Below are 24,371 nucleotides of genomic sequence, written 5' to 3'. Positions count from 1 at the left end.
GCGCCTCTAAAAATGGATTATATTGGTGATTATTGATAGCCTTGGAAAAAGCCCCAGACAGATACACCCAATAGGGCGAAACACGTCTGCTTTCTGTGGCTCTCTGCTCAAATGGACACCAATAAACAGATTTTGGATTTACCACTTTGACTCAATGTGTCAATTCTACAACTCAAATCGATGTGTTATAAGATCGGATTCCTACATATTGGACACATGGTGAGTTTCTCAATCCTCTATAGTTTCAAGATTTTGATTGGGGGAAAATTTGGCCTTACCCCATTTGACAACCCACAATTGGATTAAAAGGGCATTTTAAAGGATGAGAGAGTTGGAGCATACAAACACTGCTTCTTGAATCATTTTCGATGGTGCCTGAGTATATAAGTTATTGGTGCAGGTAACTTGAACCACTTTTCAAAGCAGATGTCACTCTCTCTGTTCAAGTTGTAGACTGATGTCTTGTTAAACAATTGTACTAGAACATTAATTAGTAAAACTGTAGAGTACATTCAGCTCTTTGGTGTAAAAAATAAATAAGTGGGAGGGAGCTGCAAACTGAGTTTGAAGAACAGTTTGGACAGTGTGGACATTGTGTACAGCAGGACAAGCATGGAATCTGTTGGTAAACTCATGCTGTCTGTCTTTGTTTTACGCAGAAGCAGCCTTTGACAGTGGATCACCTGTCGTTAATATTCATGCTGGCCATCTGTCAGATGAGAAGCTGTTTCAGAGTTGACAGTTCATCAACTCTCTTCTATTTTATTATATCTAAATTCATGTAGTGTGTAGGAAGTTGGCTCTGTATGTGCTATTTCAAAGTAAGGAATAGCATGCACAGAGTCCAAGGGTTCCCCTTAGAGGTAAGATAGTGGCAAAAAGAGATAATACTAATGCTCTATTTTGTGGTAGTGTGGTCGAGCAGTAGGCTTATCCAAGGAGTAGTGTTAAGCATTTGTTGTACATACACATAGACAATAAATGAGGTACACACACTCAGAGACAAATCCAGCCAATAGGTTTTTGTATAGAAAAATATCTTTTCTTAGTTTATTTTAAGAACCACAGGTTCAAATTCTACATGTAATATCTTATTCGAAAGGTATTGCAGGTAAGTACTTTAGGAACTTCAAATCATCAAAATTGCATGTATACTTTTCAAGTTATTCACAAATAGCTGTTTCAAAAGTGGACACTTAGTGCAATTTTCACAGTTCCTAGGGGAGGTAAGTATTTGTTAGGTTAACCAGGTAAGTAAGACACTTACAGGGCTTAGTTCTTGGTCCAAGGTAGCCCACCGTTGGGGGTTCAGAGCAACCCCAAAGTCACCACACCAGCAGCTCAGGGCCGGTCAGGTGCAGAGTCCAAAGTGGTGCCCAAAACGCATAGGCTAGAATGGAGAGAAGGGGGTGCCCCGGTTCCGGTCTGCTTGCAGGTAAGTACCCGCGTCTTCGGAGGGCAGACCAGGGGGGTTTTGTAGGGCACCGGGGGGGACACAAGCCCACACAGAAATTTCACCCTCAGCAGCGCGGGGGCGGCCGGGTGCAGTGTAGAAACAGGCGTCGGGTTCGCAATGTTAGTCTATGAGAGATCTCGGGATCTCTTCAGCGCTGCAGGCAGGCAAGGGGGGGGATTCCTCGGGGAAACCTCCTCTTGGGCAAGGGAGAGGGACTCCTGGGGGTCACTTCTCCAGTGAAAGTCCGGTCCTTCAGGTCCTGGGGGCTGCGGGTGCAGGGTCTCTCCCAGGCGTCGGGACTTTAGGTTCAAAGAGTCGCGGTCAGGGGAAGCCTCGGGATTCCCTCTGCAGGCGGCGCTGTGGGGGCTCAGGGGGGACAGGTTTTGGTACTCACAGTATCAGAGTAGTCCTGGGGTCCCTCCTGAGGTGTTGGATCGCCACCAGCCGAGTCGGGGTCGCCGGGTGCAGTGTTGCAAGTCTCACGCTTCTTGCGGGGAGCTTGCAGGGTTCTTTAAAGTTGCTGGAAACAAAGTTGCAGCTTTTCTTGGAGCAGGTCCGCTGTCCTCGGGAGTTTCTTGTCTTTTCGAAGCAGGGGCAGTCCTCAGAGGATGTCGAGGTCGCTGGTCCCTTTGGAAGGCGTCGCTGGAGCAGGATCTTTAGAAGGCAGGAGACAGGCCGGTGAGTTTCTGGAGCCAAGGCAGTTGTCGTCTTCTGGTCTTCCGCTGCAGGGGTTTTCAGCTGGGCAGTCCTTCTTCTTGTAGTTGCAGGAATCTAATTTTCTAGGGTTCAGGGTAGCCCTTAAATACTAAATTTAAGGGCGTGTTTAGGTCTGGGGGGTTAGTAGCCAATGGCTACTAGCCCTGAGGGTGGGTACACCCTCTTTGTGCCTCCTCCCAAGGGGAGGGGGTCACAATCCTAACCCTATTGGGGGAATCCTCCATCTGCAAGATGGAGGATCTCTAAAAGTCAGAGTCACCTCAGCTCAGGACACCTTAGGGGCTGTCCTGACTGGCCAGTGACTCCTCCTTGTTTTTCTCATTATTTTCTCCGGCCTTGCCGCCAAAAGTGGGGCCTGGCCGGAGGGGGCGGGCAACTCCACTAGCTGGAGTGTCCTGCTGGGTTGGCACAAAGGAGGTGAGCCTTTGAGGCTCACCGCCAGGTGTGACAATTCCTGCCTGGGGGAGGTGTTAGCATCTCCACCCAGTGCAGGCTTTGTTACTGGCCTCAGAGTGACAAAGGCACTCTCCCCATGGGGCCAGCAACATGTCTCGGTTTGTGGCAGGCTGCTAAAACTAGTCAGCCTACACAGATAGTCGGTTAAGTTTCAGGGGGCACCTCTAAGGTGCCCTCTGGGGTGTATTTTACAATAAAATGTACACTGGCATCAGTGTGCATTTATTGTGCTGAGAAGTTTGATACCAAACTTCCCAGTTTTCAGTGTAGCCATTATGGTGCTGTGGAGTTCGTGTTTGACAGACTCCCAGACCATATACTCTTATGGCTACCCTGCACTTACAATGTCTAAGGTTTTGTTTAGACACTGTAGGGGTACCATGCTCATGCACTGGTACCCTCACCTATGGTATAGTGCACCCTGCCTTAGGGCTGTAAGGCCTGCTAGAGGGGTGTCTTACCTATACTGCATAGGCAGTGAGAGGCTGGCATGGCACCCTGAGGGGAGTGCCATGTCGACTTACTCATTTTGTTCTCACTAGCACACACAGGCTTGTAAGCAGTGTGTCTGTGCTGAGTGAGGGGTCTCTAGGGTGGCATAAGACATGCTGCAGCCCTTAGAGACCTTCCTTGGCATCAGGGCCCTTGGTACTAGAAGTACCAGTTACAAGGGACTTATCTGAGTGCCAGGGTGTGCCAATTGTGGATACAATGGTACATTTTAGGTGAAGGAACACTGGTGCTGGGGCCTGGTTAGCAGGGTCCCAGCACTCTTCTCAGTCAAGTCAGCATCAGTATCAGGCAAAAAGTGGGGGGTAACTGCAACAGGGAGCCATTTCTTTACACAAGCCCCCCCCAGCCCACAGGCCAGGAGACTCAGCCCAAGCTGGGAGAGTCTTCCTAGTCTGTCAGGCGAGGAAGAGTAGGAGAAATAGGCTGGTTAGTTGCAGGGCCTACTCTGCCTTACATCCTTCTGTTCAGGTCATTCCCTTTGGGGAACTGACCTACTTCCACAGTGATAGGACCTAGTCTGAATTGCCTCTTGTCTGCCTCTTCAATGTCTCCACCCATTCTTTCTATTTTGGTCTTAGAGGTATCCACCTCTGCTAACCTTATCTTGGCCAGGGTTACCCCTAGCTTACCCAGAGAGGTTACCCAGAGCTGGAGTAACCCCACCATGACCAATAGGGTCAGGGGGCCTAACTTGCTATTTGGCATGGGGTCAGACCACCATGCTAAGGATAGTGCAGCCATAAAGGCTAACACCCAGCAGAGGCCACTGACAGCTGTCAGTGCCCAGAACCACACCTTTAGCTCTTCACCTAAAAGGGAAGGGGCTAAGTTACAGGCCTCTTTGGGTTCAGGTTGCCTGTCTGCTGTATTAGAGTGGGGGGTTACCACATCTTGTAGTAAACACCCTTCTTCCACTCTTTCTTCTGTTAGCTGAGGAGCCACCCACTCAGGTTTAACAGTTGCCTGACTAGCCAGGACTTCTTGTGGGTCAGGTTGGACTTTATCAGGGCCATTTTTGGAGTTCTCCCCTACTGGAGCAGAATCTCCTTGGCTTGCTGTAACCTTGGCTAAAGGTTGTCCACCCTTCCTACTCTGTTTTCTTTTCTTCTTCTTCTGGGGCCTGCTGGCATTTACTGCAGAGGCAGGACTTCCAGAATCCTTGGGAGAGGACTGGCACTGGACCAGTTCCTCTCTTGGGCTCTGACTAACCTCTGGGTAGTCATTTCCAAGGAGACAATCAAGGGGGAGGTCTGTACTGACTACTACCCTTCTCCAGCTAAGAGTGCCACCCACTTCTATGGGCACTAAAGCCACAGGCCTCTTAGTGACCCTGTCTAGGCTAACTCTTACCCTGGCCGTCTCACCTGGGATGTACTGGTTTGAGAGCACCAGCCTGTCATGCACAATAGTGTGACTGGCACAAGTGTCTCTCAGGGCAGTGGTTGGGATTCCATTCACCAGTAGGTGGTGGAAGTGTCTACTTCCCTCTGGAATCTCCAACTCACCTGTTGGGCCCTGTTTCCAGTTGAAGGCTAGGAAGACCTCCTCATCTGAGGAGTCATCTCCCATGGCTACACTGGTTACCCCAGGAATTTTGTTCTGGGGTTTGTTTTTGGGACAAGAAGTGTCCTTGGTGTGGTGCCCAGACTGTTTACAGTTGTGGCACCAGGCCTTAGTGGCATCCCAGTTCTTACCCTGGTACCCACCTTTGTTTTGGGTTGTGTCTTGGGGCCCACCCACCTGTTCTGGTTTTTGGGGGCCTACAGAGGACTCTTTTTCTTTGTTTCTAGTGTCACCCACTTTCTCCTGGGGAGTTTTTGTAACCCCTTTCTTTTGGTCACCCCCAGTGGAAGTTTTGGTTACCCTAGTCTTGACCCAGTGGTCTGCCTTCTTTCCCAATTCTTGGGGAGAAATTGGACCTAGGTCTACCAGATACTGATGCAACTTTTCATTGAAGCAGTTACTTAAAATGTGTTCTTTCATAAACAAATTATAAAGCCCAACATAGTCACACACTTCATTTCCAGTTAACCAACCATCTAGTGTTTTTACTGAGTAGTCTACAAAATCAACCCAGGTCTGGCTCGAGGATTTTTGAGCCCCCCTGAATCTAATTCTATACTCCTCAGTGGAGAATCCAAAGCCCTCAATCAGGGTACCCTTCATGAGGTCATAAGATTCTGCATCTTTTCCAGAGAGTGTGAGGAGTCTATCCCTACACTTTCCAGTGAACATTTCCCAAAGGAGAGCACCCCAGTGAGATCTGTTCACTTTTCTGGTTACACAAGCCCTCTCAAAAGCTGTGAACCATTTGGTGATGTCATCACCATCTTCATATTTTGTTACAATCCCTTTGGGGATTTTTAGGATGTCAGGAGAATCTCTGACCCTATTTAAGTTGCTGCCACCATTGATGGGACCTAGGCCCATCTCTTTTCTTTCCCTTTCTATGGCTAGGAGCTGCTTTTCCAAAGCCAATCTTTTGACCATCCTGGCTAACAGGGGGTCATCCTCACTGAGAGCATCCTCAGTGATTTCAGAAATGCTGGACCCTCCTGTGAGGGAAGCAACATTTCTGACTATCATTTTTGGAGACAGGGCTTGAGAGGCCCTGGTCTCCCTATTTAGGACTGGAAGGGGGGAATTGCCCTCCAAGTCACTAATTTCTTCCTCTGTGAAGTCATCCTCAGAGGGGTTGGCTTTTTCAAACTCTGCCAACAGCTCCTGGAGCTGAATTTTGGTAGGTCTGGAGCCAATGGTTATTTTCTTTATATTACAGAGAGACCTTAGCTCCCTCATCTTAAGATGGAGGTAAGGTGTGGTGTCGAGTTCCACCACATTCATCTCTGTATCAGACATTATTTTGCTAAAAGTTGGAAGACTTTTTAAAGAATCTAAAACTGTTTCTAGAATCTAATTTCAAACCTTTAACAAACTTTTAAACTCTAAAAGACAATGCTAAACAGGGACTTAACACACAAGGCCCTAGCAGGACTTTTAAGAATTTAGAAAAATTTCAAATTGCAAAAATGAATTTCTAATGACAATTTTGGAATTTGTCGTGTGATCAGGTATTGGCTGAGTAGTCCAGCAAATGCAAAGTCTTGTACCCCACCGCTGATCCACCAATGTAGGAAGTTGGCTCTGTATGTGCTATTTCAAAGTAAGGAATAGCATGCACAGAGTCCAAGGGTTCCCCTTAGAGGTAAGATAGTGGCAAAAAGAGATAATACTAATGCTCTATTTTGTGGTAGTGTGGTCGAGCAGTAGGCTTATCCAAGGAGTAGTGTTAAGCATTTGTTGTACATACACATAGACAATAAATGAGGTACACACACTCAGAGACAAATCCAGCCAATAGGTTTTTGTATAGAAAAATATCTTTTCTTAGTTTATTTTAAGAACCACAGGTTCAAATTCTACATGTAATATCTTATTCGAAAGGTATTGCAGGTAAGTACTTTAGGAACTTCAAATCATCAAAATTGCATGTATACTTTTCAAGTTATTCACAAATAGCTGTTTCAAAAGTGGACACTTAGTGCAATTTTCACAGTTCCTAGGGGAGGTAAGTATTTGTTAGGTTAACCAGGTAAGTAAGACACTTACAGGGCTTAGTTCTTGGTCCAAGGTAGCCCACCGTTGGGGGTTCAGAGCAACCCCAAAGTCACCACACCAGCAGCTCAGGGCCGGTCAGGTGCAGAGTCCAAAGTGGTGCCCAAAACGCATAGGCTAGAATGGAGAGAAGGGGGTGCCCCGGTTCCGGTCTGCTTGCAGGTAAGTACCTGCGTCTTCGGAGGGCAGACCAGGGGGGTTTTGTAGGGCACCGGGGGGGACACAAGCCCACACAGAAATTTCACCCTCAGCAGCGCGGGGGCGGCGGGGTGCAGTGTAGAAACAGGCGTCGGGTTCGCAATGTTAGTCTATGAGAGATCTCGGGATCTCTTCAGCGCTGCAGGCAGGCAAGGGGGGGATTCCTCGGGGAAACCTCCTCTTGGGCAAGGGAGAGGGACTCCTGGGGGTCACTTCTCCAGTGAAAGTCCGGTCCTTCAGGTCCTGGGGGCTGCGGGTGCAGGGTCTCTCCCAGGCGTCGGGACTTTAGGTTCAAAGAGTCGCGGTCAGGGGAAGCCTCGGGATTCCCTCTGCAGGCGGCGCTGTGGGGGCTCAGGGGGGACAGGTTTTGGTACTCACAGTATCAGAGTAGTCCTGGGGTCCCTCCTGAGGTGTTGGATCGCCACCAGCCGAGTCGGGGTCGCCGGGTGCAGTGTTGCAAGTCTCACGCTTCTTGCGGGGAGCTTGCAGGGTTCTTTAAAGTTGCTGGAAACAAAGTTGCAGCTTTTCTTGGAGCAGGTCCGCTGTCCTCGGGAGTTTCTTGTCTTTTCGAAGCAGGGGCAGTCCTCAGAGGATGTCGAGGTCGCTGGTCCCTTTGGAAGGCGTCGCTGGAGCAGGATCTTTGGAAGGCAGGAGACAGGCCGGTGAGTTTCTGGAGCCAAGGCAGTTGTCGTCTTCTGGTCTTCCGCTGCAGGGGTTTTCAGCTGGGCAGTCCTTCTTCTTGTAGTTGCAGGAATCTAATTTTCTAGGGTTCAGGGTAGCCCTTAAATACTAAATTTAAGGGCGTGTTTAGGTCTGGGGGGTTAGTAGCCAATGGCTACTAGCCCTGAGGGTGGGTACACCCTCTTTGTGCCTCCTCCCAAGGGGAGGGGGTCACAATCCTAACCCTATTGGGGGAATCCTCCACCTGCAAGATGGAGGATCTCTAAAAGTCAGAGTCACCTCAGCTCAGGACACCTTAGGGGCTGTCCTGACTGGCCAGTGACTCCTCCTTGTTTTTCTCATTATTTTCTCCGGCCTTGCCGCCAAAAGTGGGGCCTGGCCGGAGGGGGCGGGCAACTCCACTAGCTGGAGTGTCCTGCTGGGTTGGCACAAAGGAGGTGAGCCTTTGAGGCTCACCGCCAGGTGTGACAATTCCTGCCTGGGGGAGGTGTTAGCATCTCCACCCAGTGCAGGCTTTGTTACTGGCCTCAGAGTGACAAAGGCACTCTCCCCATGGGGCCAGCAACATGTCTCGGTTTGTGGCAGGCTGCTAAAACTAGTCAGCCTACACAGATAGTCGGTTAAGTTTCAGGGGGCACCTCTAAGGTGCCTTCTGGGGTGTATTTTACAATAAAATGTACACTGGCATCAGTGTGCATTTATTGTGCTGAGAAGTTTGATACCAAACTTCCCAGTTTTCAGTGTAGCCATTATGGTGCTGTGGAGTTCGTGTTTGACAGACTCCCAGACCATATACTCTTATGGCTACCCTGCACTTACAATGTCTAAGGTTTTGTTTAGACACTGTAGGGGTACCATGCTCATGCACTGGTACCCTCACCTATGGTATAGTGCACCCTGCCTTAGGGCTGTAAGGCCTGCTAGAGGGGTGTCTTACCTATACTGCATAGGCAGTGAGAGGCTGGCATGGCACCCTGAGGGGAGTGCCATGTCGACTTACTCATTTTGTTCTCACTAGCACACACAGGCTTGTAAGCAGTGTGTCTGTGCTGAGTGAGGGGTCTCTAGGGTGGCATAAGACATGCTGCAGCCCTTAGAGACCTTCCCTGGCATCAGGGCCCTTGGTACCAGGGGTACCAGTTACAAGGGACTTACCTGGGTGCCAGGGTTGTGCCAATTGTGGATACAATGGTACATTTTAGGTGAAGGAACACTGGTGCTGGGGCCTGGTTAGCAGGGTCCCAGCACTCTTCTCAGTCAAGTCAGCATCAGTATCAGGCAAAAAGTGGGGGGTAACTGCAACAGGGAGCCATTTCTTTACATAGTGTATCAAGCTTGTGGTGTCTGTTTTCTATTTGTGTGTGGCTCTTTTCAGTTCCACAACGACACCTGACCTCCCACTCTTTTCCTTTTCGTGTTGTGGTTGTATTGCTGCAGTACGATTGCTGAACCTATCACTTTTCTAAATATTATTGTATTGTAGTAACACTGCAGCAGTTGAACTGCCTCTCTACCTAGTACTCATCTTATTTCCTGAGTTGTGCCTCTGGTACTGCTCCAGCCCTAGAACCAGTTTTGTACCGGTCTCTGTGTTTCCTGCTGTGGGGTGGCGTTTCAGTGCAGCAGTGGAACCTGTTCTTTATGAACCCCGAGCTGGTGATGCTAACACTCTAGCGATAGAACCCACTTTATACCGAACTGGAGGTTGGGTCAACGCAGGAATAGAACCGCCAACATAAACTTGTTTGATCTGGCAGTGTTCTCATTTCCCTCTGTAAGTTCTTGGTAATATTTCTGCAATAGGACATCTGATTAAACCTGATCTGAACTTGGCATCTTTCTTTTGCCCTGAAAATAGCACTGTTCTTTTCTCTGGGCTTAGCACTATCGTTTTCCTCTAGACTTAGCACTGTCTTTTTCATCTGGGCTTAGCACTTTTTTTCCCCTTCTCTGGGCTTAGCACTGTCCTTTTTTCCTCTAGACTTAGCACTGTATTTATCCTCTGGGCTTAGCACTTTCTTTTTTCCCTTCTCTGGGCTTAGCACTGTCCTTTTTCCTCTGATCTTAGCACTCTCTTTTTCCTCTGGGCTTAGCACTGTCTTTTTCCTCTTGGCTTAGCGCTGTCTTTTTCCTCTTGGCTTAGCGCTGTCTTTTTCCTCTTGGCTTAGCGCTGTCTTTTTCCTCTGGGCTTAGCACTGTCCTTTTTACCTGCCCTTAGCACTGTCCTTCATTTCCCTTCACAGTTGGTGGGCAGACACTGCAGCAGCAGAAGCTCCTGGGGCTTTGGGTGATCACAGGTTTCCTTAGTTTTCTGGTTCTGGAGAAGATGTTTCCTGATGATGGTTCGCGGATGGAGCAGCGAGAGGCAGCAGAAATTACCAAGGTGAGTCTGGTACTTACCATATATGGTTGTGTGAAATCAGACACGTTGGCAGTTCCCACAGTCTTGTGCCTTGTATTCATCAGCCCTCTCTGTGTAATTTCACTGAGGTTGGGCGCAGAGAAGGCTGTTCGATATAAGGCTCAAGATTTTGTCAACATCTTTGATAAGTGGTACTACCATCATGTTACATGTTTGACCATGGTCCCTTTGGCAGCATAAAATGTCACTTATTGCTGGCTAGAAGCCAGTAGCTGCTTCTTTCGTAAGGAACTGTGCCTTTCGATTTGTGTGATCCAGGCTAGTGGTATTTGAGGAAGCCTTGGATGAGAGCACCTGGTGGCAGATCTCAATGGAGAAAGGTGCCTAGAGGCATGCCTCAGACAACAACGATTGTTGACAGTCATTGGGTGAAGGAAAGCACTTAGAAGCAGTCCTGGAGCAAGGGAGGGCACCTGGAGGCAGGCCTCTGACGAACTCACCTGCTTGAATAGGATGAGGCTGCCTTTTGGCCTCGAACTAGGGAGGGCACAAAAAAACAGGTGAGGGAGAATGCTTATAAGCAGGTCTCAGACAAGAGAGTGCACTTGAAGATATGCCTCGTACTAGTGCGCCTAGAGGCAGGTTTCGGAGAAGGGTGCCTAGAGGAAGCTGAGGGGGGCTGGTGAAAGGCCTTGGAAGTACTCTTCTTGAGAGGCCCCAGGTGAGTGGTGGTGCCAGTTGGTAAGCTTAGGGTGATGAAGGGCATCTGGATGCAGATTTGGTGTAAGGGTTCCTGGAGACTGACCTGGGATGAGGACTCCTGGAGGTTCGTCTGCGACAAATGCCAAGCCTGGATGCTGGCCTGAGACAAGAGGGTGTCTGGAGGCCTGACTGGGGGCATGTGGGGTTGTGTGAGGCTGGCCGGGGGCACCCAAGAGCTGGCCTGGGGTGAGAGGGTGCCCGGAGGCTGGCCTGGGGCGAGGGAGCACCCGGAGGCTGGCCTGGGGCGAGGGAGCACCCGGAGGCTGGCCTGGGGCGAGGGAGCACCCGGAGGCTGGCCTGGGGCGAGGGAGCACCCGGAGGCTTGCCTGGGGCGAGGGAGCACCCGGAGGCTGGCCTGGGGCGAGGGAGCACCCGGAGGCTGGCCTGGGGCTCACCTTTAAGCCTTCGACAAGCCTTGGGCGAGGGCTTGAACAAGTGATGGAGGGCGCTTGGTGGCAAGCTTGTACAAGGTCACCTTGAATCAGGCCTTAGAGGAGGGTGTCTAGATGCAACTGCCCTCATTCATGCTCTGCTACTAGATGCCAGCCCTTGCATTCCCTTGCGTTGGATAAGGTTGCCTAGATGCAGGCCTTGGGCGAGACCCCTTGGAGACCTCAGAAAAGGGTGTCTGGAAGAATGTTCTCTATGGTGGTGGTTCTGGGATTTGTTGGTGCAGATGTTGCCATGTGATTTGTCACTCACAAGTAGTTATGATACTTTGGCTTGAAGGGGAAGTGGCTACTGTCAAGGCAGCTTTTAATGGATTTACCCCAAGATTCCAAGGTGTTTCCTGAGATAGGAGTTCCGGGGGCAAGAGGGGTCTCCGGTGTAATTGAGCCCAGTCTTGTGTACAGTTGAGGATAAGAGAGGTTGTGTGTGAATAAGAGGCCTGTTAGTAGCACTCTTGGTGATGAGGGAGTTCGCTCTTAAGATCTCAAGCCACATGTGATGGACTTTGGCACAGAAGAGACCATGAGCCCAGTTTGGTGTATTTTTCCGGTCATGATGGGCAGTGTAGGAAGCTGACCCGGTGTGGTGGGTACCTATGGTACTTACTCCTTATACCAGGTATCCCCTCTCAGTGAAGTGTAGTCCGTGGCTAGAAGCCAGGCTCTCTAGAAGTAGCTGTGGATGAGCAGCCAAGGCTTATCTAGGAGACATGCAAAGCTCATGTAACACCACTACAGTCACACAGCACTTACACACATGAAGGAAAACACTTGGTTGTACAAAAATAAAGGTACTTTATTTTTGGCACACATTATCAGAAAATACTAGAGAGGCAACCCTCCAATAGGAGGTAAGTAACAAAAAGCAATAGTAGCCCTGGGGGAGGCCAAACCATATACTAAGAAAGTGGAATGCGCACACAGGACCCCCCACCTAGGTAAGTAAATCGTGTAGAGGGGAGCTGGGAGTACTAGGAAACCTCACAGGTAAGTAATGCAGTACCCCCCCAGCGACCAGGAATGCAGGAGTAAAACACTGGATTTCCCCCAAACCACCCCAACGGATGAAAAGAAGAAAAAGAAGATACAGAGAACAGTCTGCAAGGAACCAGCAGTGGAAAACCAAAGGTGGAGACCTGTGGAGAAACGGGACCAAGTCCAGAGGTGTCTGGAGTCCAGGGGGAGTAGGAGATAATACCCACCCGAGATACTTTTTGGTGTTGGTCGACGAAGAAGGAAGACAGGTCAGCACTGAAGCCAGAGAAGAGTTTCTGATGCGTGCAGAAGGTGTCCCACACTGGAAGCTGGATTGCAGATGGGTATCGGTGAAGGATTTCCACCAACAAGCCATGGCAAAGACAAACTTGCGGCTGGAGGAAAATAGGTGCTGCTGGGAGCCAGCAAACTCCAGGAGTACTCTACCCAGGAGAGGGAGTCACAGGCTCACAGGAGTGGAGGCAGCACCCACAGGACAGGGACACAGAAGTAGCCCATGCAGCACCACAGATGTTGCTCCCACATCGCCAGAGGACCACGCAGATGTCCAGAAGTTACAGGAGGGAATGCAAGGGGCAGGAGCTACACATCACCGGAAGTTCCCCTTGCAGGTGAAGCAACAAGCCTTGTTAGCTGCAAAGGATGCGGTGCAAGGTGGAGCTGTTGTGCGTGGCGTGGAAAGGACTTACCAACACCATAGGTCGGAAGCTGGTAGAGAGCACCCAAGGAAACTCTCTGGACCACCACTCGTGATGCAGGACCCAGGCCAATCAGGATGATGGGAGATCCACGCAGCTGGTCGTCGATGCAGCAAGGTACCTGTAGTTGCAGGGGAGTGATGCCTTCGGCCCAAGGGAGATTCCTTCTTCTTGTGTAGGCTGAAGTGTTCGTAAGATGCACAGCCGGGCAAATGTTGCGAAGCGGGCAGGAGTTCCGGATACAATGTTGTAGAAGAGTCTTCCTCGTGGATCTGCAGCTTGTAGATTCCTGGAGGGTCCAATCACGGATCCTGAGGCCAGATGTCGAAGCAGAGGTTGCAGAGGAGTCCTGCTGGAGCCTTCCAAGCCGAATCTGAGGACCCACCCCAGAGGAAGACCCTAAATAGCCCGAAGAAGGGGCTCGATCACCTAACCAGGTAACTACCTATCAGAGGGTGCCTCTGACTTCACCTGCCTGGCCTGGCCACTCAGTTGCTCCCAGAGCTCCCTTCCAACCTTGGAATCAAGATGGCAGAACCCAGTGACCCTCTGGAGGAGCTGTGGGCACCACCCCTGGGGTCTTGATGGACAGGGGAGTGGCCACTCCCTTTTCCCTTTTCCATTGTCCAGTTTCGCGCTACAGCCGGAACTAGGGGACCCCGAACCGGTGTAGACTGGTTTATGCACCGAGGGCACCAAATGTGCCCTTCAAAGCAAAACCAGTGGCTTGGGAAGCATACCCCTCCCAAGCCATGTAACGCCTATTTCCAAAGGGAGGCCTGCAAGCCGATGCTAAGCTAAACTCCCTTACCCAAGTAAATTAAAAAGGATCCACAACAAATTATGGTGCACTACATGTTATAAGGCAGGTTTCTCTTGAAATATCAACCCAAATTATATGCACTATCTGGTAAAAGGGAGGTTTCTCTTGAGGGAGCGACCTCAGCTTGGTACCCTGCAGGGTAAAAGTGAGCTTTCTCTTAAGATACCCTCCTTAGTTTGGTGCTGTACGGGGTATACAAGAGGTTTCTCTCGAGATATCCACATTAGTTTCATGCCCTGCACAATAAGGGGGATTTCTCTTCAGAAATCCACCCTAGTTTGGTGCTCTGCTGGACATAATGGAAGATTCTCCTGAGAGATCCACACTAGTTTGTGTGTTCAAGAATGTTGCAAACATGCATACAGTATTCCACATTTCAAGAAATCTCAAGCAGATCCAGGCGTTCTCAGTAAATATTATCCCATTTTCTTTTCTGTTTTTCCTTCCTTTTAAAATTCTTGAAAATGCCTATTAACTGGAATCTAATACCTCCGGGATCAAGCCCAGACTGGTTTTCTTCCTGCTCGTAGCACCGAAACTGCTCTACTATCTGCAAATGATGACCAAAACACCTGATTGACCTAGGCAAGTTGGCTTGCATAGTCTTATGTGATCTGTCAGCAGTATTCAATATGGTTGCTTGTACGGCCCTCATAACTAGCCTTTACCGGCTGGCTATCTGTAAATCAGCTCTCAAATGGCTATGTTCCTTCTTAACAGGCAGATCCCAGACAGTACTGGTTCCCCTCTTCGGCGCCAAAGTCACCTACCTCTCATGCGTGGTATCTCAAGGTTCCTCACTGAGTCCTAATGAATGTCCCTAGCATCCCTCTGATCCCCTTGGTTGCGTCTTGCAGCTCAATATTATGTCCTGTGCAGGTGGTGCACAAATAATCATTCCCATCTCAGAAAATCGCAGCGAGACTAAACAAATTCCGGTCCTGCAGGAGCCACATGGATGAAGGAAAATTGTCTAAAGTTAAGCTGAGATAAAATAGAGGCCTGGACAATTCATGCTTTTCCTGATAACCACAGTGGTGGTCTTTGGAACTTAGCTTTCTTATTGACGAAATCTTCTCTTCTTCAACTGATTAATCAAGTTTCTGCCATTTGCTTCTTCCTTCTCAGTACATTGAGAAAAATAATTTGTTTACTCCTGGACACATCATGGAAGACTGTGGTTCTAGCACTTTTTTTCCCTAACTTTGACTTCAGCAATTCTCTTTATCTGGGTTCTCCTGAATACCTAATTTACTGCTTCAAAGTAGAGCAAAACATAGCAGGTAGAATGATACTGACATTTCCTCCTGCTGCGTTTGTTACTCTGTAAACTCAAAGACTTGCACTGCCGTCCGATAAATGGACAGTCCATCTTCAGTCCTCTTTGTCTGGTCCATAGAACCATTAACAAGAATGCCCTATTTCCCTATAATTCAAACCTCGGTGTTAGAACCGGGCACATCCTTTTACTCTCACCTTTCTCCCAGTAGCTTTGCGTCCCCCACATTAATCCAAACTGTCTTGGCGACTGAGGTCTTTCATCCCAAGCTGTCAAACACTAGAAATCCCTTCTGTTTCTATTTGTGTTATATGAATTTGTTTACTTTCATAAAGGAATGTAAAATATGGCTGGCTTTTCAGGTAGAGTTGTGTCTATGCAGCCTACTAGCTCCTGAGCTCCAGGTCGTCCTTTGAAGTATTTGTTGCAGTATGTAAACTGACGTCACATTTTAATGGCTGCTCTTAATTAATTGTTTCTGTAATCTTTATGGATTTGATTTCTGGAGAGACTGATGTACATGTAGTTGCCGTACTCCAATTTAATCTGTATCAAGTTCTGATCGACAATTCACTTTTTGGGAGTACCTTGTTTAGTCTGGGGATAATGACCTGGGTTATAAAAGTCTGCTCTGGATTTAATGGAGCAGGCAGGTTACATGCACTGGTGACTAGCGCCCAGCATCAGTTTCCAGGTGAGGTGTGTCTGTTTCCAGGTGAGGTGTGTCTGTTTCCAGGTGAGGTGTGTCTGTTTCCAGGTGAGGTGTGTCTGTTTCCAGGTGAGGTGTGTCTGTTTCCAGGTGAGGTGTGTCTGTTTCCAGGTGAGGTGTGTCTGTTTCCAGGTGAGGTGCGTCTGTTTCCAGGTGAGGTGCGTCTGTTTCCAGGTGAGGTGCGTCTGTGTCCAGGTGAGGTGCGTCTGTGTCCAGGTGAGGTGCGTCTGTGTCCAGGTGAGGTGCGTCTGTGTCCAGGTGAGGTGCGTCTGTGTCCAGGTGAGGTGCGTCTGTGTCCAGGTGAGGTGCGTCTGTGTCCAGGTGAGGTGCGTCTGTGTCCAGGTGAGGTGCGTCTGTGTCCAGGTGAGGTGCGTCTGTGTCCAGGTGAGGTGAGGTGCGTCTGTGTCCAGGTGAGGTGCGTCTGTGTCCAGGTGAGGTGAGGTGCGTTTGTGTCCAGGTGAGGTGAGGTGCGTCTGTGTCCAGGTGAGGTGAGGTGCGTCTGTGTCCAGGTGAGGTGAGGTGCGTCTGTGTCCAGGTGAGGTGAGGTGCGTCTGTGTCCAGGTGAGGTGAGGTGCGTCTGTGTCCAGGTGAGGTGAGGTGCGTCTGTGTCCAGGTGAGGTGAGGTGCGTCTGTGTCCAGGTGAGGTGAGGTGCGTCTGTGTCCAGGTGAGGTGAGGTGCGTCTGTGTCCAGGTGAGGTGAGGTGCGTCTGTGTCCAGGTGAGGTGAGGTGCGTCTGTGTCCAGGTGAGGTGAGGTGCGTCTGTGTCCAGGTGAGGTGAGGTGCGTCTGTGTCCAGGTGAGGTGCGTCTGTGTCCAGGTGAGGAGCGTCTGTGTCCAGGTGAGGAGCGTCTGTGTCCAGGTGAGGAGCGTCTGTTCCCAAGTGAAACGAGCCCGCTTCTAGGTGAAGCGCATTGCAGGAGGCTGGTCCAGTGTGTGATGGACACCTATGGTGTTACACCTTATACTGGGTCCAGGCAACCCTTATTAGATAGTGTTACAGTGTCTAGATAGCCAGGGCTCTCCAGTTGGCACCTGTGGTGAGCCGCCAAGACTTATCTAGGAGGAGTGTGAAGCACTTCCAATATCATAGTAGTCACACAGTAACTTATCACACATAAAAGGAACCACATTGCGTTTCAAAAATAAAGGTGCTTTATTACAGGAACACCAAACTAGATTACTGTAGGTGAAGGTAAACCACCTTCTGGAGGTAAGTACACACGAAATATACACAGGTAAGGAAATAGTATAGAATAGCAAGGGCCCTACAGGGGGGCAAACCATATACAAAAAAATGGAATGCGAGAATGGGTCCCACACCAGAGGATATGGAGAGTAGAACCCTAAGAGGTAAGTATATAGAAGATCCCCAGCAACCAGGAGAGGAGAGGTAAGTTCCCTGGTCATCCCATAGGCTAACAAGGGGACTCGTAAATGGAATATTGCAAAAGTAGGACCAGACTGGTGGAACCCAAAGTTGGATTCCGAAAGAAGATCTGCAAAAGAAGGGGACAGAGTCCTGTCCACGCAGGAGTGTCCAGGTGGGGCAGGAGGCAATGCCCAACCTTCTGTGGGTGAAGGTCCGGGATGATGGATGAAGTCCAGCTGCGGGGCGCAGGAGCTGCAGAGGAGTCTCTGAAGTCACCTAGGAGCTGTCCCTCGTCAGTCGTCAGGTTGCAGATGGGTCAGTGGTCAGGAGGACCACAAACAAGCTCAAGCAAATGCAACTGGAGCTGTTGGAGATTTGCAGAGCTGAAGAGGACCAGCAAGGTCCCGGGAACTCAAATCTTTGGGGGGGGGGGGGGGGGGGGGGAGTCCAAATTGACTCTGAGAAGACAGGAGTGCCAGCAGAAGTAGTTGGAGCCCCCACGCGTAACCCTCTGGAAGCAGGCACAGTAAGTGAGGCCCAGCCTGCACACCTGAAGAGGAGTCTCACATGGCTAGAGCAGCAGACAGGAGACTGTCCTTGCAGCGATAGTGCTGGGGGCCAGGGCTAATTGGAGCTTGAAGATCCCTTGGAGCAGGAGTCAACAAGCCTTGGTTGCTGCAACAGTCGCAGTGCACAGGGGTTCTGTCTTGGAGGAAGAGGCAAGGACTCACCGTCTCCCAAGTTGGACAGAAGGCAGAGACGACCCAGAGAAACCCTCAGAACCAATACCCGCGTTGGAGAATCTTCGCAGGTCCAAAGGGAGATTCCTTCTGGCTTGTTTGGTGCAGCTGAAGTCTTGCTGACCCCAGAGGATGCACAGCCATGGAAAGGTTGCAGTTTGCTGACTGGAGCCGCAGAAACAATGTTGCAAGGAGAGGTCATCTTGTGTTGCAGTCTTGTTCGGTTCCTATGAAGTCCAGCAGCGCTTTCCCGTGGCCAGAAGCAAATGTCTTTGCTGAGAGGTCCTGAGCAAAGTGCTGAGCAAAATGCTGAGAGGACGAATCTGGGGACACACCTGCAAGGGATTCCCTAAATAGCCCAAAAAGGGGCTTGGTCACTCTTTGTGGTGACCACCTATCGGGGGTGGGGGGGCACTAACGTCAGCTACCTAACGTGACCAGGCAGGTGCTCCCAGGGGCCTCTGCTATGTTTCCAAAATGGCAGAATGAAGTGGCCACCTGGAGGAGCTCTGGGCACCAACCCTGGGGCGGTGATGGACAGGGGAGTGGTCACTCCCCTTTCCTTTGTGCAGCTTTGCCCAGAGCAGGGACCAGAGATCCCTGGACTGGTGGAAACCGGATCATGCAAGGAGGGCTCTAAATGTGCCCGAGGCTACCCCTCCCCATCCCAGTTAACACCTATTTCCAATGGAAAGGAAGTTGCATCCCCTCTCCCACCAGTGTTCTGCCTTCCCTGCTTGAGCTGGTCAAGCAGCAGGAGGGCAGAACCCTGTCTGAGGGGTGGCAGCAGCTTGGGCTGCCTGTAGACCCTGAAAGACTGCTAGGAGCAGTACTGGGAGTCCTCTAAGGAGCCCCCATAGTGCATGGAATCATGTCACACACACTGGCATTAGTATTGGGGTATGATTCTGACTTGTTTGATACCAAACATGCTTAGGTTCGAAGTTACGATTATGTACCTGGACATAGGTAAGTGACCTGTGGCCAGCGCATAGCTAAAATGGCTTCCTCACACTTATGAAGTCTAGGGAATTGGACCTGGAGTTCGTAGGGCACCTCTGCTGGAAGGCCAACACGCAGGGTCCTGCACCCTGCCCTTTGGGCTGAAAGGGCCTACCACAGGGTTGACTTACAGTGACCTGGTGCAGTGACCTGTAGTGAAAGGGTGCATGCACCTTTTCACACATGCTGCAAATGGCAGCATTGCAGACACAGTTAGCATGGGCTCCTGTGGGTGGCATAATGCATGCTGCAGCCCATGGGGGACCCCTGGTGTACCAATTCCCTGGGAACCTAGGTACCATATTCTAGGGACTTACAGGGGTACACCAGTGTAGGAAAGTAGCCTATTTCTAGATTGGTTACCCCCACTTTTAGCCTGTTTGTCAGTATGTTTGACTGTGTTCACTGGAAACCTGCTAACCAGGACCCCAGTGACTGTGCTCTCTCCTCTAAATTCGTTGCTGGCAACTTTTTATCCCCACAATTGGCAAAATGGTGCCCCCATGTAAGTGCCTAGTATATGGTACATAGGTACCCAGGGCATTGGGGTTCCAGGGAATCCCTATGGGCTGTAGCAGTTATTCTGCCACCCATAGGGAGCCCATGCAAAGGGTTCTGCAGGCCTGCCATTGCAGTCTGCGTGAAACAGGTGCACACACTTAGTTTCACTACAGGTCACTGTCACTGCTCCAGGTCACTGTCACTGCTCCAGGTCACTGTAAGTAACCCCTATGGTAGGCCCTCTCAGCCCAGGGTGCAGGTACCTGTGTGTGAGAGCACCGCTGCACTTGCAGAGGTGCCCCTGCAAACTCTAGCTCCATTTTACTGGACTTCGTGAGTGCTGGGACACTATTTTATATGTGTATTGGACATAGGTGGTGACCTTTGTCCAGCTACATAACGGTAACTCCGAACCTGGGCATGTTTGGTATCAAACATGTCAGAATCATACCCCAATACTGTTGCAAGTATTGGAAGTATGATTTCGTGCACTCTGGGGGGCTCCTTAAAGGACCCCCAGCTTTGCTACCACCGGTCTTACAGGGTTTTCCTGGGCAGCCCAGCTGCTGCCACCCCTCAGACAGGTTTATGCCCTCTTGCTGCTTGATCTGATCAAGCCCAGGAAGGCAGAACAAAGGATCTCCTTTGGGAGAGGAGGTAACACCCTTCCCCTTTGGAAATAGGTGTGACTGGCTTGGTAGGGGTAGCCTCCCCAAGCCACTGGTTTTGCTTTGAAGGGCACATTTGGTGCCACCCGTGCATAAATCAGACCCCCAGTCCCAGCTCTGCCACAAACTGGACAGAGGAAAGGGGAGTGACCACTCTCCTGGCCACCCCCACTCCAGGGTCGGTGTTCAGAGCTCCTCCAGGGGGTCCCTGGGTTCTGCCATCTTGATTCCAAAGTTGGCAGAGAACTCTGGGAGCATCTGAGCGGCCAGGCAAGGGACAGCAAAGGCACCCTCTGATAGGTAGTGGCCTAGTTAGGTGACAAAGCCCCCTCTTTGGGTCACATAGGGTCTTCCTTTGGTGTGGGTCCTCAGATTCGGTTTGCAAGACTCCAGCAGGACACCTCTGCAGCCTCTGCTTCGACTTCTGGCCTCAGGAACCGCAACTGGATCCTTCAGGAAACCTACAAGCTGCAGATCCACGAGGAAGGCTCTTCTGCAACATTGTATCCGGGACGCCTGCCAGCTTTGCAACATTTCCCCCACTGCATCCTAAGAAGACTGCAACTCTTCAGCCTGCACAAGAAGAAGACGGAATCTCCCTTGGGGTGAAGACATAAGTCTCCTGTTACCTGGCTGCATCGACGACCGGCTGTGTGGATCCCCCCTCATCTTAAGTGTCCTGCATCACGGGTAGTGGTCTGGAGAGTCTTCCTTGGCCCTTTCTACCAACTGTCGCACTTTGGTGGTGGGATGTCCTTTCCACTCCACTCAAGACAGTACCCCTGTGCACCACGTCCTTTGCAGCTGCCAAGACTTGTTGCTTCACCTTCAAGGGGAACTTCAGGTGACATGTAGCTCCAGCCACAGAACTCCCTCCTGCAACTTCTGGACCTCTGCGTGGTCCTCTGGCGACTTGGGAGCAACTTCTGTGGTGCTGTGTGGGCTGCTTCAGCAACTTCTGTGTCCCTTTCCTGTGGGTGCTGTCTCTGCTCCTGTGAACTCTCGGTGACGTGGAGGGTCTCCTGTGACCCCCCCGTCCTGGGTAGAGTCCTCCTGGACCCTGTGGATCCTCGGCAGCACTTCTTTTTCTCCAGCTGTGAGTTTGCCTTTGCCAAGGTTTGTTGGTGGAAATCCTTCACTGATACCCATCTGCAATCCAGCTTCCAGCACAGGACAACTTTGGCACGCATCAAACTCTTCTCCAGCTTCTGTGCTGCAGTGCTGACCTGTCTTTATTCGACCAATTCCAAAAGGTACCTCTGGGTGGGTAGTATCTCCTACTCCCCCTGGACTCTACAGACACTTCTGGACTTGGTCCCCTCTCTCCACAGGTCTCCATCTTCGGTTTTCCACTGCTGGTTCCTTGCAGGCTGTTCTTGGTGTCTTCTTTTTCTTCTTTTCATCCTTTGAGGTGGTTTTGGGGAAATCCAGTGTTTTACTTCTGCATTCCTGGTCGCTGGGGGTACTGCATTACTTACCTGTGCGGTTTCCTAGTACTCCCAGCTCCCTTACTTAACTAGGTGTGTGCCCTGTGTTCGTATTCCACTTTATTAGTATATGGTTTGGGCTCCCCCTAGGGCTTTTGCACTGTTTTCTAACTTTTTCATGACTCTTACTGTTCATTAGTGTATACATATATTTACGCACCTCCTATTGGAGGGTTGCCTCTCTTGTATTTTCTGATTCTGTGTTCCACAAATAATGTACTCTTATTTTTGTACAACCAAGTGTTTTCTTTTTTGTGTGTGAGTGCTGTGTGACTGTAGTGGTATTGCATAAGCTTTGCATGTCTCCTAGACTGAGCCTTGGCTGCTCATCCACAGCTACCCCTAGAGAGCCTGGCTTCTAGGCACTGCCTACACTTCACTGAGAGGGGAGACCTGGTATAAGGAGTAAGTACCACAGGTACCCATCACACACCAGGCCGGCTTCCTACAACCAGTCTGCCAACTGCGGGGTGCAAAAAGTACCAAAGCAGCTAAATTTGGAGGTGAAAGCACAACCACCTGTGTCCTGGGTTGCAGGATCCCAGTGAAAACAGCTTAAGTGCAGTGATATTAGGCAAAAGGTGCGGGTAACCATACCCGAAAGAGGGGACTTATCTACACAGGTCTGTTTCCAGGGGAAGCGCGCCTGTTTCCAGGGGAATCACGCCTGTTTGCAGGTGATGCCAGGGTGTTTGCTGTTGTTGTAGTCCTCTAGAAGCACTTCTGTTTCTGATACATTCAAAAGCTCCCAACCCTGCCTCATTCACTGGTGAGCTGAGACTAAAACTCCCATAATGCAGTAATTGATTGGGCTAGGGTATTGTATTTAAAATATGGACATTGGACGTGTAGTCCGCAAAAATAAAGAATTATGTAACAGAATAAACAACCATAAAATATATTCACTTTAAAAAATATTGGTGTGTTCAAAATCTTCAAATGCAGCCAGAAACCCTTCTCACCTCTTGTTAGATCAGGTTAAATTACTCTAGGGTTGTATTAAGTCCAAGCTTTTATTTTTGTAGTTGTTTTTGTTGACCATTTCTGTTGAGCTCTTACTGTCCGAGTTTACCTTATTAAGTGTATATATATTTATTTATTCATTTATTATGTATGGGTATATACACTTATGCTGCCAGTTGAGGGCCTAGGAATAGAAACTCCTTGTCTTGCCAACTGCCTCCTGTTAGACCTGTTCATTGGGATTATCCTTTGGTTACGTCGTCTTTGCCCAGTCATGGATGACACCTCATAGTATTTCTGAATTGGAGGCAGATTTTCTGAGCAGTAGTGAGAACTTCTGATTTCACTCAGAAGCAGCATCCATTTCACAATCAATCAGTCAGTATTTGAAAGTGCACCTACTCACCCATGAGGGTCTCAAGGCGCTGGAGGGAGGTAACTGGCTTCATCCAAAGAGCCACGTTTTGAGGTCCTTCCTGAAGATGGTAAGCGACGGGCTTTGTTTGATGTGCAGGGGGAGGTTGTTCCATCTCTTCGCTGCAGTGTAGGTGCAGGACCGTCCTCCGGAGGTGGTTTTGCAGATGCGAGGGACGTTTTTGCCTCGACTAAAGTTCAGGGTTGCCCACTTATGTTCTTTCTGTGTTTACCTTCTCTGTGCTGGCCTACTGCCATTGCCTAAGGAGAGCAGGACACCGGGAGGCACAGAGCGAGCGAGAGGCACAGTGAGATGACTGCTTCCAGCTGATCACACAATAAATCTGTAAGATTTTCCCAGTAGGTGTCTTGTACATTCCTAACCTGCTCCTGTTCCTCATCACTTGCTGCCCTTTGAGAATGCAAGGTAGCATGTTTCTGAAGCCACAGACCCACATTGGTGCCCTCGGAGAGTGTATCAGGAGCTGTCTCTTTAGGTGCTGTGAGTATGTTCAGACCCAAGTTGGTGCCCTCAGAGAGTGTATCAGGAGGCGTCTCCTTAGGTGGTGTCTGTATGTTCAGACCCACGTCAGTGCCCTCTGAGAGTGTATCCGGAGCCGTCCCTTTAGGTGCTGTCAGTATGTTCCGACCCACGTTGGTGCCCTCGGAGAGTGTATCAGAAGCTGTCTCTTTAGGTGCTGTCAGTATGTTCAGACCCACATTGGTGCCCTCGGAGAGTGTATCAGGAGCCGTCTCCTTAGGTCCTGTCAGTATGTTCAGACCCACATCAGTGCCCTCGGAGAGTGTATCAAAAGCTGTCTCTTTAGCTGCTGTCTGTAGGTTGAGACCCACGTTGGTGCCCTCGGAGAGTGTTTAAGGAGCCGTCTCTTTAGGTGGTGTCAGTATGTTCAGACCCACGTTGGTGCCCTCAGAGAGTGTATCAGAAGCCATCTCCTTAGGTCCTATCAGTATGTTCAGACCCACATCAGTGCCCTCGGAGAGTGTATCAAAAGCTGTCTCTTTAGATGCTGTCTGTAGGTTGAGACCCACGTTGGTGCCATTGGAGAGTGTATCAGAAGCCGTCTCTTTAGGTGCTGTCAGTACGTTCAGACGCACATTGGTGCCCTCGGAGAGTGTATCAAGAGCTGTCTCTTTAGTATGTTCAGACCCATGTTGGTGCCCTCGGAGACTGTATCAGGAGCCGTCTCTTTAGGTGCTGTCAGTATGTTCAGACCCATGTTGGTGGTCTAGGAGAGCGTATCACGAGCCGTCTCTTTTGGTGCTGTCAGTATGTTCAGACCCACGTTGGTGCCCTCGGAGAGTGTATCAGGAGCCGTCTCTTTAGATGCTGTCAGTATGTTCAGACCCACGTTGGTGCCCTCAGAGTGTATCAGGAGCCGACTCTTTAGCTGCTGTCAGTATGTTCAGACCCACATTGGTGCCCTCGGAGAGTGTATCCGAAGCTGTCGCTTTAGGTGCTGTCAGTATGTTCAGACCCACGTTGGTGCCCTCGG

At 50.1% G+C, this 24,371-nt stretch overlaps 1 protein-coding gene across 1 annotated transcript in view; it reads left to right on the top strand.

Annotated features, from left to right (window-relative positions):
• The window catches only part of SLC39A13 (solute carrier family 39 member 13), a 162,239-nt gene that overhangs the window by 92,208 nt on the left and 45,660 nt on the right, over positions 1–24,371 (top strand). The window contains exon 4 of the mRNA XM_069221625.1: positions 9,880–10,019. Within this exon, the coding sequence (XP_069077726.1) occupies positions 9,880–10,019 (140 nt within the window). The remainder of the gene's footprint in view (positions 1–9,879; positions 10,020–24,371) is intronic.

Source organism: Pleurodeles waltl, chromosome 3_1, assembly GCF_031143425.1.
Source record: "Pleurodeles waltl isolate 20211129_DDA chromosome 3_1, aPleWal1.hap1.20221129, whole genome shotgun sequence".
NCBI lineage: Eukaryota > Metazoa > Chordata > Amphibia > Caudata > Salamandridae > Pleurodeles > Pleurodeles waltl.
This window is presented reverse-complemented; position numbering and strand designations above follow the sequence as displayed.